At 38.2% G+C, this 16,251-nt stretch overlaps 1 protein-coding gene across 17 annotated transcripts in view; it reads left to right on the top strand.

Moving 5' to 3' along the window:
- DLG1 (discs large MAGUK scaffold protein 1) overlaps nucleotides 1-6,148 on the top strand; it is a 261,346-nt gene extending 255,198 nt beyond the window's left edge. For all 17 annotated transcript variants that reach the window (XM_059391228.1, XM_059391229.1, XM_059391227.1 and 14 more), the window contains 2 exons: nucleotides 4,105-4,196; nucleotides 5,093-6,148. In XM_059391228.1, the coding sequence (XP_059247211.1) occupies nucleotides 4,105-4,196; nucleotides 5,093-5,199 (199 nt within the window). In that variant the 3' untranslated portion in view covers nucleotides 5,200-6,148. The remainder of the gene's footprint in view (nucleotides 1-4,104; nucleotides 4,197-5,092) is intronic.
- Nucleotides 6,149-16,251: the final 10,103 nt, after the last annotated feature.

Genomic DNA, 16,251 nt, shown 5'->3' with positions numbered 1-16,251 from the left:
TACACGGTCAATGAACAGTCTGAAAAGGAATTCCATTTACAGTAGCATCAAAAAGAATAAAATGCTTAAGAATTATTTTAACCAGGGAGATGAAAGATTTGTAAAACTATAAACTATAAAGTTTATAAAGCATGGCTGAAAGAAAATAAAGAAGATAAAAATAGATGGAAACACTTCTCATGTTCATGGATTTAAGAGACTTAATGTTGTTAAAATGTCAGTACTTACCCAACATGATCTACAAATATAATGTGATGTTTGTCAAAATCCCAATGACATTTTTTGCAGAAATAGAAAAACCCATACTAAAACTCACATGGAATCGCTTAAATAGCGAAAACAATATTCTTTTTAAGATTTTTTTAATTTATTTATTTGACAGCGCAGCAGGCAGAGGGAGAGGGAGAAGCAGGCTCTCTGCTGAGCAGGGAGCCCCATGTGGGGCTCCATCCCAGGACTCTGGGATCATGACCTGAGCCAAAGGCAGCTGTTTAACAAACTGAGCCACCCAGGCACCCCCAAAATAATATTTTAAAAGAAAAAAAAACTGGAAGACCCAGAGTTCTAATTTTATAATTCACTATAACGGTATAGTAACCAAAACTAGTATTGGCATAAAGACAAATATGACCAGTGGAATACAAAACTATAATGAGATATCACCTCACACCTGTCAGAAGGGCTAAAACCTAAAAACAACCAGTGTTGCCAATGATGTGGTGAAAAAAGGAACTCTCATGCACTATTGGCAGGAATGCAAATTGGTACAGCCATTGTGGAAAACAGTTTGGAGGTTCCTCAAAAAAATTTAAAATAGAACTATCCTATGATTCAGGAATTACCACTTCTGGGTATTTATCCAAAAATACAAAAACACAAAAACAACAATTCAGGGATGCCTGGGCGGCTTAGTTGGTTAAGAATATGCCTTTGGCATGATCCCAGGGTCCTGGGATTGAGTCCTCCTTTGGGCTCCTTGCTCAGTGGGGAGGCTGCTTCTCCCTCTTCCTGAAACTCCCCCTGCCTGTGATCTCTCTGTCTCTCTCTGTCAAATCTTAAAAAAAAAAACACTAACTCAAAGGTATACACACACCCCTATATTTATTGCAGCACTATTTACCATAGCTAAACTATGGAAGCAGCCCAAGTGTCCACTGATAGATGAATGGATAAAGAAGAGGTGGTATGTATATACAATGGAATGTATATACAGTTAAGCAATAACAAAGAAAGTCATCATTTGTTACAACATGGATGGAGCTGGAAGATAATGCTGAACAAGATAAGTCAGTTAAAGAAAGACAAGACCATATGATCTCACTCATGTAGAATTTGAGAAACAAGTAAAGGAAAAAGACAAACCAAGAAACAGACTTAACCACAGAGAACAAACTTAGGGTTATCAGAGGGGAGGTGGGTGGTGGGATGGAGGAAATAGGGGATGGGGATTAAACAGTACACTTACCATGATGAAAAAAATTTAAAAAATCAATGGAGTAGAATAGAGAGGTCAGAAGTAAACTGTTATATATGTGATTTTTTTAACAAGGATACAAAACCATTCAGTGGGGGAAAGTGCAGTCTTCTCAACAAATGGTGCTGGGAAAATTGGGTATCTAATGTGTAAAAGAATTAAGTTGGACCCTTACTTAACACCATATACAGAAATTAACTCAAAATGGATCAAGGACCTAAATGTAAGATAATAAAACTCTTTTTTTTTTTTTTTAAAGATTTTATTTATTTATTTGACAGAGAGAAATCACAAGTAGATGGAGAGGCAGGCAGAGAGAGAGAGAGGGAAACAGGCTCCCTGCTGAGCAGAGAGCCCGATGTGGGACTCGATCCCAGGACCCTGAGATCATGACCTGAGCCAAAGGCAGCGGCTTAACCCACTGAGCCACCCAGGCGCCCAAAGATAATAAAACTCTTAAAAGAAAACATAGGACATGGAACACAGGGTGTTATACATAAACAATGAATCTTGAAAACAACATCAAAAACTAGTGATGTATTGTATGGTGACTTAACATAACACAAAAGAAATTTTTTTAGAAAGGGACAAAAGCTTTGGATTTGGCATTGATTATTGGATATAACACCAAAAGCAGAGGTAACAACAACAAAGATTAGTTTCCATAAATATTTTTTTAATATTTTATTTATTTGAGAGATAAACAGAGCACAAGCAGGGCAGAGGAAGAGGGAGAAGCAGACTCCCAGCTGAACAGGGAGCCCAACATGGGGCTCCCAGCACTCAGGGATCATGACCAGAGCTGAAGGCAGTCAATGGAGCCTGTGACTTTTGATCTCAGGGTTGTGAATTCAAGCCCCATGTTGGGTGTAGAGATTGCTTAAAATCTTTAAGTTTTGTATATCAAAAGACACGGTCTACAGAGTAAAAGGACAGTCCACAGAATGGGAAAAATATTTGCAAATCATTTATCTAATAAGGGATTAATATCCAGAATATTTAGAGAACAAAAAAAAAAGACAATTCAAAAATGAGGAAAGGACTTGAATGGACCTTTCTCTGAAGAAGATACAGCCACAGCCAACAAGCATATGAAAAGATTCATAGAGTTACTATGTGATCCAGCAATTCTATTTCTAGTTGTGGGCTGCTTTTTTGAAGAGATACTTGTACATTCATGTTTATGGCATCATTATTCCCAATAACTAAAATGTGGAAGAAATCAAAGTGTCCATCAGTGAATGTGCTGATAAGCAAAATATGGTACATATATACAAAGGATGGAAATTCTGTAGTATGTCCATGGATGATGGTTCCAGGCATTATGCCAGTCACAAAAAGACAAATACTGTATGATTCCACCTTTATGAGGTACTCAGAGTGGTCAGAATCATTTTTAAATAGGAATAGAATTTTGGTTTTACAAAACAAACAATTGGAGGTTTGGATGGTGGTAATGGTTGCACAATAATATGAAGATACTAATACTAGCGAACTGTACACTTAAAAATGGTTAAAATGGTAACTTCTATGTTATGTATATTTTTTCATTATTTTTAATGAATCTTTTAAAATCCATGTAAATGTGCCACATTAAGAGATTTTAGGAGTAAAAGCATAGGATCATTTTAATAAATGCAGGAAAAACATTTAATAAAATAAACATTCATTCATGACCAAAAAACATTTTTCAGACTATGAATAGAAGGGAACTTCCTTTATCTGGTAAAAGGTCACTTGCAGAATATCAAAGCAAATGTCATACTTAATGAAAAAATATCGGAAGCATTCCCTTTAAGTTGGGAACGAACTCTCATATACCAATCATCCAGCGGCAGCAATATCATCAGCTGTGACCAGTCTTGTTTCATCTATCTCCCTACCCCCTACCCATACACACCAGATTATTTTGACACAAACCCCAGACATTATATGATTTCATCCATATATTTCAGTATATATTTGAAAGATAAGAATTATGTTATTAGAAAACATCTCTCATGTCACACTTAAAATTATTTTTTATATCATTAGATCCAGTTTTTCTGACTGTCTCATCAGTTTTGCTTATGGTTTTTTTGGGTTTGTTTTTTTTTTTTTCAGCTTATTTGCCTGAATCAAGTTGCAACTAAGATCTGTTTGTGACAGTTGGTTGTTAATTCTTTTAATGTATAGATTCTCCCTCCATATCTCTTTTTTTTTTCCCAGTTTATTTGTTAAAGAAACCATGTCATTTCTTCTGCAGAGTTCTCCCCAGACTATATTTTGCTGATTGCCTTCTCATGGTGTTGTTTCATATGTTTATGTATTATCTTTGTTGTCCATAAATTGGTAGATAGATTTCTAAGCTCTTAATATGAAATTTTCATCAAAGTGAAAAACATGAAATTAATGCTTAGTTTTTTGGGCTGCCTTGAGCCAATGCAAAAATTTGTTGAAACCCTCTGTCAATCCAAGCATAAAGCTTAATATACCTAAAGTGACTGAATCTAATTTTTAATGACATTCATATTCTCAACAGAGCTCAGCTTTTCATGGTTTTATGCTTTATGTGTATCTTCTCCTTTGTCATCTTTTTTCAAAAAGGATTATAATGTACTAATTGCTAATATCTACATTTATTTGCATAGGGAAATGAATAAGCGTCTAACAGAAGAACAAGCCAGAAAGACATTTGAAAGAGCCATGAAACTGGAACAAGAATTTACTGAACATTTCACAGGTTGGCATGATGTGTGTCTGTGCCCTGACAGAATTTTGATTTGGAGCCATATAAACTGACCTATTGAACTTTGAACTATGCCCACATCTACCAGTAATTAATTACATGGCTAATACTATCAATTAATACTATGTAATTAATACTGTGGTTTTCAGAATAATTCATCTAACCTAGGCAGTGGTGATGAGGAATCTTAAAAGTTAGTGTTTCTTAAGTGGTTCATTAGGACATATTAGACTGGAGAAAAATATATTCAGACTTGATTTCTTCTGTGAAAATGACTTTTCTGATCTTATGCTTTATAAATTTTGATCCATTTTAGGATATTATTTGTTTTTAAAAAAATGAGTGGGTAGCAATTCCCAAATAATCTCTCCTTCATTTCGTCCTTTAAATTATTCTCCAGGTGTTCACACTAAGTACATCAAATGCCATGGTGGTGTAACCCATGTGCTTTTTTTCCTTCTTTTTTTTTTTTTTTTAAACAATTTCAGACTTACAGAACATTCACAAGAGTAGTACCAGCAATTCTCATACACTTTTCACCCATATTTTCTAAATGTTAACATTTTACCACATTTCTTTTTTTTCTGAAACACTGAAGAGTAAGTTGCAAGCAGATGCCCCTTTGCCTCTTAAATACTTAAGTGTATATCTACCAAATATGCAAAAGCAAAAATCACCAAATCTCACCTTTTGATCAATATTTAAAATTAAAATTCTTATATTTTTCAAGTAGGAAAATTGCTGATATGAGTGCCTATTACTAAGCAAACAATATGTAAATGGCCTTTTGCTGGATGAGTAATTCTAAGATTTCTCTTCTGTTTCACCAATAATTGTTACCGTAAAGATAGACAATTAATGGAGTTTCTAATTTTGTTTAATTATTACAGCTATTGTACAGGGAGATACGCTGGAAGACATTTATAACCAAGTGAAGCAGATCATAGAAGAACAGTCTGGTCCGTACATCTGGGTTCCAGCAAAAGAAAAGTTATGAGGACTGATGTTTCTGTTTCTCTTTTCCACGATCTCATTTTCTCTGACACTGCTTTGCCCTTTCCTTTTGGAGTCTGTCTACAATACTCCCTCCACATTGAATCATATCCCACTCATCATGGTCTGCAGTTGTGCTTAGTTTTGACATCTAGGGTCTCCTTCAAGTTGTAGCATCTGTATTATTTTATGTCACTATTGGTTTGTGGCCATTTTTCAGAACTGAAGATGGAATGGCCTGACCAGCTATTAAGGATTTGGGGAGACTGGGAAATTGTGGTAAAATTCCTTAATGTTTAAGGGAAATAAGATTTTCAGAAAAGCTTTATATACATTCTTTTCAAATTTCAGTATAAATGAAAGAAAAGTGGTGTTAATCAGTGATTTAGTAAACTTTGAGCAACAGTGCACGCTTAACTTTAATAGCATGGTTTGGCCAATATATTAACTTTCAAGTCCTTATCTCAGTTGACTTGTGTTATCCAAACAAATATTTCATTATAGACAAATAAGAAAAATATGTTTTTTAATTTCAAAATTAATGTCTGCGTTAACTTTCATAATTTCACAAAGGGATATTCATTTTTCAGAAGAGTTCTTCGTGTTTTTCATTATTTGAGGGGTTTTTTTTCCTCAATACATTTGCTAGGAATAGCGGTGTTACAAATGTTTTTAATCTACTTGTACAGCACTATTTATAGTGTCTTGCAAAAGTTGTTCATACATAACGATCATCACATTTTCTGAATTGAGGCCATGTTTAGGTGCTAGGGGAGCTCACCTTTTACACATAAGGTTGAGGAAATTTCACAGACATAAATACAGACAGAACAGACATTACAGTGATGATGTAGTAATCATTATGGCATTGGAAAAGGAGTCCAATTCATAGTCTAAAACTTTAAATGTATTCTTAGGGATCAGATTTTAATGAATATTTTACCCACAGTAACTGCCTATTTTGTTATAATAAAATATATATATATATATAAATATATATAAAACTTTCTTTAACTAAACTCTGTAACTATGGGAATTATTTTCTTTACATAGTTGCGCACATACACACAAACATATATATATATATTTAAAATATATTTTTTCTTTTGCCACCTACTCTTTTTTGTTTGGTTTTTAAATTAAATATTAATTGATCAGACTTTATCTTCCTTAATCATGTGAACTGAAAATGGGGGTATGGTGGTTGTGGAAAGAAACCTTTAGGGAAATTAGATTACATACAGAAGTATAGGCGTGTTCTCCTCTTTTCTACAAAAGTTTTCAAATGGTTCCTAGTTCTGTTTTGAGATTTTTTTGTTTTGTTTTGTTTTTTTTACTGTTGTTCTTGTCATTGGGTTTGGATTTGCTCTTCTGCCTCTCCTTCCAGTTCTCCCTTCACTAATAGGCAAATAAGCAAAAGCCTCATGTGTGTGTTTTCCCCTTAGACTGCACACCTTTCACCTCTTGTAGCTGCTCTGCACTAGAGTTGCACAGATCTTCATGGACAGCAATTTTAAGAAGTTTTAGTGAAAGGTAGTTATGATTTCAGAAATCAGCTTCTCTGATCTTTTAATGTTTGGCTTCCCTTTGCTTTTTTGGAGTTGTTTATTAAATATGTGTTTTTGACAGCCTCCTCATTACAATTCTTAAATGAGTACTGGTTTGTAAAGGATTATCAACATTATCCATTCCATTTATGAGAAAGAGGAGAACAGCTAATAAACTTTGTTGTAAAATCCATATGTTAAATGTGTCTTGAATTCTGAAAGAATACATTGTTTACAAGCAAACATTTTCTGGAAACAAACTGGAGCACCGTGTAATTTATAAACTGGATTCATGGGCCATAAGGGAATCTAATCAAATTTTCTTCGGTAGGTCTTGGAATTGAGTATGTTGACACATTGAAATAAATACTATGGCAATAACAATAATTATACTAGGTTGTTACCAAACATAAAACAGCTAGAAGAAAATTATTGTACAATGATCTCAAGAGTCCCGGAAATCACTCTACAGCAAGACCCCAGCATAAGCCATTTTGAAATATTTACTGGTTACATGTTCTAAAATATCAAGAGGTTATAAAAATGATGCCATTTATCTGTTAAAATGTGTATTACATTGCTTTTGGATGTCCTTGTTAAGTGATGTTTTTGTAAGAAAACACAACTTTTGTTCAGCTTTCTAGATTGTATAGAATTATTAATAAAAGTACTAATTGCTTAGTACTACTGTGTAACAGCTTTAGTATATTATCATTTAATTTTAAAAGATAAGAATTTAAGAATTACTAGCCCCATGGTAAGACCTAAATGAAATCACTTGCCCAAGATTACTTAGCTCTAATAAGTGGCAGTGCTTAGTATTTGCTCTGCCCCATGTTCTTTCTAATATATTAATGCTGCCTTGTTTTTCTCAGCCTCTACTATGTAAGGCACTATGACTCATATTATGTTAGTGCCCCTTTATAGAGACACCCCTAGATGAGGTCTTTGCCCAGAGTCACGCAGTAAGTAAGGACAGATCCATAGAACAAGTCACTTCATATCACAGCTGAAAGAAATGTTTCTGGGAGACAAATCAGCCCAGCACCATCACAGTGACATACAAAAAACTTCTTTGGAACCAAAAATGGGGAGGCGGGGCGGGGGCAGGGGAATGGAACAGTGTTCATTAGGGGGAAAGTCCATTAGTCTGATACAGAGAGAATAATAATATTTCAAATCATTATAAGATATTCCATATTTTTACTATGCTTCTTATTTTTAAGTTGGCAAAAATTTAAATGCCTCTTAAATGTGACTACACATTTCTGGTTGCTTTTCTATTTCGCATCTTCCCAGGGCCTTTCAAAAATGATGGAAACAAGCTTGCAGGAGAGACTCTCACACCTGGTAACCCACTACTTAGAATTTAAATTCCAAGATAGCAAGTTGGAGGCTTACTCATGAGAAAAATTTGTTTACTAAAGTATTAAACAGTTTACTTCTAAAATTCTGTCTGGAGTATCTCTAATTTACAGAGATCTCCATGTCTTAACCAAAGTTATACTACAAATCAGGAACAGATCCAGAATTAGAACCTTTGATTCCAGGATCCTGAGGCAGTGGTTTTTCTACCATCCGGTTCCTTTTCTTCCCGTGCTATAAGCTGAATTTAGTGGGTTATTCAGTCCCTCAAGGTTTGAATTACTCATTTAAAGAAAGTAAATATCTATAAACTTAGAAGATTTTATTGAGGTGCTTCAGTTTGAAAGATACCAGGGGAAAACAACAAATGTCACTTTTCTGACCTAAGTTTAGATTATCCGGTGTTTTAGTCCAATGTCAAAGATTCCATTCCAATGTCAAAGTTCTTCCAGAATTGCACAGTATAGCTCCTACTGGCTTTGGCAGTGGAGTGCTGTAATATGAAGGATGTAGGCTATGGAATCAGAGCTTGACTTAAATACCAGCTCCACCACTCGCTGGTTATGTAACTAACCTTGGACAAGTCATTTCATCCCTTTCTGTTTATCTCTAAAATGGAGATATTTGAGGGCACCTGGTCAGTTAAGTGTCCCAAGTCTTGGTTTTGGCTTGGGTCATGATCTTGGGGTCCTCATGTTGAGCCGCAGCAGGCTCCGTGCTCAGTGGGGAGTCTGCTTCTCTCCCTCTTCCCCTCCGGCCTGCATGTGCGTTTGCTTTCTCATACACACACAAATAATATAGAGATACTTTAAGAAAGGAGCTTAGCACACAGTACATTCTAAAAGTTAATTCCCTTTTCCTTTAGAATCAGAAGCCTGGAATTGTTGCAACTTTGTACAGATTACCTTGAGCCTTCATTTTAAATGGGATTTGAATGACTATCTTGCAGGATTGTTTTAAGGATTAAATAAAGTAAAGTGTACAAAACAGTGATCATAGCATCTGATACTTGACTCTTTCTGCCGCCTTCTGGAGTATGTTTATGATTGCTAACAAAAGACAGAATAATAGGGTCCACCGTTCTTCACCAACTGTAGAGAAATTTTCTTTGATGGACTTTCAGTGAAGAAATTATTTACATTTCAGTCCTTATAATCATGTTTACTCATCCCTACTCTGTCAGAGATGTGACTTTTGCCTACTCTACCTCAGTCTTGAACATGGAACTGGAAGACATCAAGACTTCATAAGCCATCCTCATACCTGCACAGTGCTAGACACAAAAGTACCTAACAGTTTTCTCTCTATTGAGAGTCTAGGAATAGGCCTGGTAAAGATTATTTAAATCACCCAGGTAAGATACATTTTCTTTTATTCAGTTTGACATAGAATAGTCACTACTTATCCATGAGTACTTTCTCAGTGACTACTACCAGCTCTTTCTTCATATGGTTACCTGAGAGTTGGCAAAACAAATCCTGGTCTGCCGAACAGCATTGTGAACAGCATTTGTGGTCAGGTAAACTGATGTCATTTGAAACAGGAACAGGCACCAAACCTGACCAGGGAGAGTGTCACACTACAGTTTTTTCTAGCAGTTTCTATTAGTATAGTAGAGTATAGAGATGGGGGAAGATGAGAGAAAGGAGAGAAGACAGTGAAGGCTGGAATTCTCTCCCACTACCCTTTTTTGTTGTTTACTTGTTATTGAAGTATACATATATAAAATGTATAAATATCACCAGTGTACATATACCTCAATGAATATTTACAAACCAACACCCACATAACAATCAGAATGAAGCTTAAACAGAACATGACCAGCACCCTAGGTACTCTGCCACATCTCCCTCCCACTCATTATTCCTACTCCAAGGAAAGCCACTATCCTTTTTTTTTTTTTTTTAAGATTTTATTTATTTATTCATGAGATACAGAGACAGGCAGAGGGAGAAGCAGACTCCCTGCTGAGCAGGGAGCCCGATGTAAGGCTTGATCCTAGGACCCTGGAATCATCACCTGAGCCAAAAGTAGATGCTTAAGGACTGAGCCACCTAGGCGCCCCTCCCCCACCTTTTCTTTTTAAGATTTTATTTATTTGACAGCTAGAGAGAGAATGCACAGTTAGGCAGAGCAGCAGGCAGAGGGAGAGGGAGAGGCTCTTGGCTGAGCAAGGAGCCTGATGTGGGACTCCATCCCAGGACCCTAGAATCAACCTGAGCCAAAGGCAGCTGCTTAACCAACTGAGCCACCCAGGTGCCCTGCCCCTTGCTTTTTAAAAAGACTTACCTATTTTAGTGAGAGAGAGCAGGGTGAGGGAGAAAAGCCGGCTCCCTGACAAATGTGGAGCCCCAGGCAGGGCTCCATCTCACAACCCTGAGATTGTGACCTGAGCTGTAATCAAGAGTCAGATGTTTTTTTTTGTTTGTTTTTTTTTTTTTTTTTTCTAAAAGATTTTATTTATTTATTTGACAGAGAGAGATCACAAGCAGGCAGAGAGGCAGGCAGAGAGAGAGGAGGAAGCAGGCTCCCTGTTGAGCAGAGAGCCTGATTTGGGGCTCGATCCCAGGACCCTGGGATCATGACCTGAGCCGAAGACAGTGGCTTAACCCACTGAGCCACCCAGGCGTCAGATGTTTTAACCAACTAAGCAATACAGGCATTTCCCTAATTTTGTATCTTTTTAACTTACGTGCAGTAAAATTCTCTATGGGGTCCAGTTCTGAGAGTTTTGACCCTTGTATATATAGCATGTAGTCACCCCCAAAACTTCTAGTCCATACCTTCTGCCCCCAACCTGTGATAACCACTGATATTTTCTTAGTGCCTATAGTTTTGCCTTTCCCAGGATATCCCCTACGTGGAGCCATATCCTATAAAGCATTTTGGGTGTGGCTTCTTGGACCTAGCAAAATGCATTTGAGGTTCATCCATGTTGCTGCAGAAATGAAGTTTGTTATTTTCATTGCTAAGTAGTAGCCCATTTTATGGATGTATCATTCATTTATCTATCTCTTCACTGAAAGACTTTTGGATTGTTTTCAGTCTTTCCCACTATACTTTTGTGCTTTTTTTGCAGCTCTAGGTCTGCAGGAGGAAGAATCAGAACCAGAAATGGGTTTCTGACCTGACAGCTGTGCCAGGCCCTCCCACCTCTACCTCTCTCTCACTACTGTGAGCATCCACACATTTGGGCAGTTGTACAGGAACTTATTATCCTAAAACCTTAAATGCGGGATAATATATCCCAAGAGCCTGTTTATAGAACAAAATTATATTTAAAGTAGGAGAGTACGAGAGTAAGTAATTTCAAATTTTTAGATTTTCAAATTCCCAGGAATAATACTCAGATGGTCCAAAAGCTGGATGTGCCAGTGACCCATGCCAGGTTCTCATTGCTAGTGTCCAAAGGGAAATAAATGTAGTCTACCTAGGATAGTAGTAGATGAGATGAAAATAGTCTGAGAAACCAATGGAAACATTTGTTAAAAGTGAGATTAATAGCCTTACAATTTAGGAAGCAGTCCTGAGACAGCCCTAATCTTTCAAGAAAATCTAGTTTGTTGAACACCAAAGGATTGTAGCTTGTGTTTTAAATTAATGACTACCAATTTCTTTTAGCTGGTAACTTCTCTGTATCTTAAAAATTACTAATATTCTATGATTAACAGAAATCTAATTCCAATGCAGCATATTTTTTAAAAGATTTTATTATTTATTTGACAGAGATCACAAGGAGGCAGAGAGGCAGGCAGAAAGGGGGGGGGGAGCAGGCTCCCTGCCGAGCAGAGAGCCCGATGTGGGGCTCAATTTCAGGACCCTGGGATCATGACCTGAGCCGAAGGCAGAGGCTCAACCCACTGAGCCACCCAGGCACCCCTCCAATGCAGCATATTTAAGGAGTCCTTGACCCAGAGCTGCCCATCCCCTTCACTGATGGCATGCAGATAGCACAACTGGCCTTGTCTGTATTTGCCATCCATATCATAATATGACTTGATCTCTCTTGTGTATTTTCAAAAACAACAATAACAACATTAGGTCATTCCTCTTAATTGGTGCCAAACTAAACCTTAGGAACTACTGGTGTTACCCAAAATAGGAATAAGCCATTCAAATTGAGCATGTACTCATCCCTGTTTCTGCAAATCAACTGTTAATGACCAATATCATTTGGACAGTTTTTACCTACAGTAAAATGATTTTTTAAAAACTGTATAGAAGCCTGTGCACAAAATTAGCATGTGAAACAAGACATGGTGAATTCTCTGGTGGAAGAAAAGATTAGAACAAGTGATCTAATCTTTCTTTAGGATGTCTAAAATCAGGTTCATTCACCTCACAGATGGGAGGGCTAAAGACAAGACTTACGTCCCATATGTTTCACACTAGGAATCTCTATGAAAAGGTTTCTAAATCTTGTGACAGTCATTTGATCAAAAATATCTACTTCCCTAGTGGTATTTAAGACTAGAAAAGATGTCTTAATAATCCCTTTCTTTCTCTCTGAAAGTTCAGTGCTTGCTTCGGATCTAGTTTATCTCATGTTCCTTACTTACACTTACTAGGAAAAAACTTTACTAACCTTTTAACTATTTTTCTACCAGTAGCTAATAATGGTTGTGCTTAATAGAATATTCTCTCCATCACCCACATTTTAACCTTAATGCTTTTTGACATTTCTCTTCCCCAAATATTGTCACCAAATATTGTTGATTATTCCTTAATGTCATATTTTTCTTGCTATTTCTTTTTTATTATTATTTTTTAAAGATTTTTTTATTTATTTCACAGAGAGGGAGAGATCACAAGTAGGCAGAGAGAGAGGGGGGAGCAGGTTCCCCACCGAGTGGAGAGCCCGAGGTGGGGCTTGATCCCAGGACCCCGGGACCATGATCTGAGCCTAAGGCAGAGGCCTCAACCCACTGAGCCACCCAGGCGCCCCTTCTTGCTATTATTTTCACTGTCTCTAATCCTGAGGTGGCCTCTAATTCATCTCTCAGCCTCTTAATTTGCTCCCTTCCTGACCCAGCCATCACCAGATGACTTCTAAAATGCAGCTTGGATTGTGTTTTTCCTCAGTGACCTTCACAGGTCCCAAATCCAAACCAATAAACTACCTGTCTAATACAGGTTTGGAACATAGTATGAGGTCCATCGGTCATGTCCCGCCACCTACCTCTCCAGGGGTATCTCAGCAGTTCTTGCCTGTGGCTGTTGCTCATGCAAAGCCCTGCCTTTCTTCAAGGCCCAGCCTAAATCCCTCCTCCTGCAGAAGACTCCCTGTTACAGCCCTGGAACCTGAACACCTGCAGTGTGTGTATACTGGGGGTCCACTGAACACCGAGGATGTTCTCCCTGTGCTGCTTAGGTGTTTGGTCTGTCTCAGATTGGGTGGCCTTCTCCTTGTGTTCCTCTGCCCCAGTTCAGTACCCATGGCAGGAGACCAGAGTGCACAGCTTGCAGGCCTCTCGTGCAGCAAGACAGTCTTCACTGCCTTGGCTTTTCATGACCTGAAAAGATCACCGAGTGTTAGTGGCCACTTCATTTGCAAATCGGTCAGAGTTGGGAGGGAAGAGTGGATGGGTAAAACAGTCTGACTACAGATCTCTAAATCAGCCAAAGTTTTTTTACTTAATTATAGTCCTTTCTGGTCCCTGGTAGAGTAGTCTTCCTTCCTAACATGCCTTGTGATTTTTCTCTTTGTGTCAATTTTATCTTGTGAATATGTTTTCATGATAAGTCATCTGAAACCCTCCTTGGAAGTAGCTGGGGTAGGAATAACTCCTCTGTAAGTCTTAGTGACAGAGCCAAATATAGTATTCTTGATTTTATTTCTTTATTCTTTAGCTTCTTTTATACTGGTTTCTACTCATTAAATCTTATATTAAGTGAAACAGATGGAGATTTATTAATGGCTTAAAAACTCTATCTCCAGGGCTGATCTCGGAACCTGCTTAATCCTCCTTTACATTTTAAACTGTGGGTTGCAAGGAAAGTTTTCAGGAGAAAAAAATACTTATTTGTTTGATATTAAAATAATAAGCCAAGCTCTGGGATCTTGGACTTATATTTGAATGCAGGTTTGACTCAGAGCTTTTTCCACCCCTCTTCTTTCCCATTTCCAAGGAGGAAGCATCGTCCCTTTTCCTTTAAGATTGATTACCCTCTCCACTTGTCCTGATCTTATTTCTTACATCCTCTTCAATTACGGACCCCCCGCCCCCGCACCTTTTCCTGTATCTTTAGTCTCCTCCCTGCATGGGTTACTTGTGCTCTGATTATATGATCAAATCTCTCCTATCCTGGGGCACCTCAGTGGCTCAGTGGGTTAAACCTCTGCCTTCAGCTCAGGTCCTGATCTCAGGGTCCTGGGATCTAGCCCCCGTATCAGGCTCTCTGCTCAGTGGGGAGCCTGCTTCCCTCTCTGCCTATTTGTGACCTCTCTCTGTCAAATAAAATCTTTAAAAAAAAAATCTCTCCTATCCTATAAAAACTTTCCATTGACTCCTAATCCCCTTGAAGCAATCTCTCTCCTCTGCCTTTCTTAAGCCAAATATCTTTAAAGAGATACTCTGTCCACTTTCCATTGATTTATAATAATAATAGTTTGTTGAATGCCTACTGTATTTTAGACATTGGGAATGATGGCAGACAAGCCACTACCCTGCTCTCCTGGCCAAGCCTCAGCCCTTGCCATCCCACTGAACCTGCTTGGACAAAGCTGTCTGCGGACCTCCTCCTCCCCAAATTCTGTGGCTCTTCTCAGTCCTTCCCCCTTAGCAGCATGAAACACATAAACAGTAATTTGTAACATCCTAAAACTTAATAGAAACCATCCTCTATACTCAAGACCCTGTGTTTAGTAAAGAGAAGAACAAGCACAGAATCTGCCTATGAAAAGCTTATACACAGAGCCTCAGGTAGCCCAAGTGACCAGGGCTCCCCTAAGTAAAGCTTCCTGGGGAAAACACATTTTTAAGAGGCAAAAGCTCGTATTCACAAAACTTGCTCAACATATCTACCGTTGATCTCAAGAAACAAATTCAGATGTATTAGCCAGTCAGCAAGTACACAGTGGACAATGTCAGGAGTAAGAACATAATACCATCTGATAACACATTTTCTGCTGAAATGTTCACCACTGCTAATATTCTCTGGGCATACCAGTCCACTCAAGGGTTCTCCAAATAAAAATAGTCTGGGCATGGGCGCCTGGGTGGCTCAGCGGGTTAAAGCCTCTGCCTTCGGCCCAGGTCATGATCCCAGGACCCTGGGATCGAGCCCCGCATCGGGCTCTCTGCTCAGTGCAGAGCCTGCTTCTCTCTCTCTCTCTCTGCCTGCCTCTCTGCCTACTTGTGTTCTCTATCAAATAAATAAATAAAATATTTTTTAAAAAAATAGTCTGGGCTTATTCTTAATTAGTCAAAGACATCACAGCTCATAGAAATAGAAAATAAACCATGGTTTATTGAGATGAAAAAAATATGAATTTTCCTAAGATTCTGGGTAAAAGAACTGTGCATCCATATTTTGCTGGTTCTTTAGCCCACAACTGTCAACACAGGTTCTCTACCTCCTGTCATCAAAGGCCCCTTCTTTCTGAGTCCCCAGAGACTATCTTTACTGTGTTCCATCCCGTAGCCTCTGCTACTGTATCTCAGTTCCCTGGCAAGCAAGCTCCATGTGGGGGTGGGGGCACCCTGAATCCAGACCCAGATCTGTGTCTTTGGCAGAATGTAGTAGAGTTCTTTGTATTTCATGTTATGGAGTAGAGTCAGGGAGAGAAAGGTAGTCCCAAAACAGAGTTGTCTAGGTCCCAACATGTTATAGAAGTCTTGGTGAAACTAGTTCTTGTTTCTAGAAGGAAGCTCAAAGGCACTCTTCCTCTCCTCAGTCCTCAGTATGAGTCCAGAATAGGGCCCAAACTGTGCTCAGTGCTTCTGCTCCTCTAAACAGCTGCTTCTAGGTTATATCACTGGTTCATTATTCTCCCACTGCATCCCACCCCCATTCCTCTGATACACCCACAGATGTCCTTACCTCAGAAATAGCAGGATCCAGGCTCAAGCAAAATCAAGAGTTCCCCATTACATATAGATATCTATGTGTGTAATTTCCATGGCCAAAGCTATGTCCATGCT

The sequence above is a fragment of the Mustela nigripes genome, chromosome 2 (assembly GCF_022355385.1).
Source record: "Mustela nigripes isolate SB6536 chromosome 2, MUSNIG.SB6536, whole genome shotgun sequence".
NCBI lineage: Eukaryota > Metazoa > Chordata > Mammalia > Carnivora > Mustelidae > Mustela > Mustela nigripes.
Note: the sequence above shows the minus strand (reverse complement) of the source record. Positions and strands in the feature narration are given on the sequence as shown.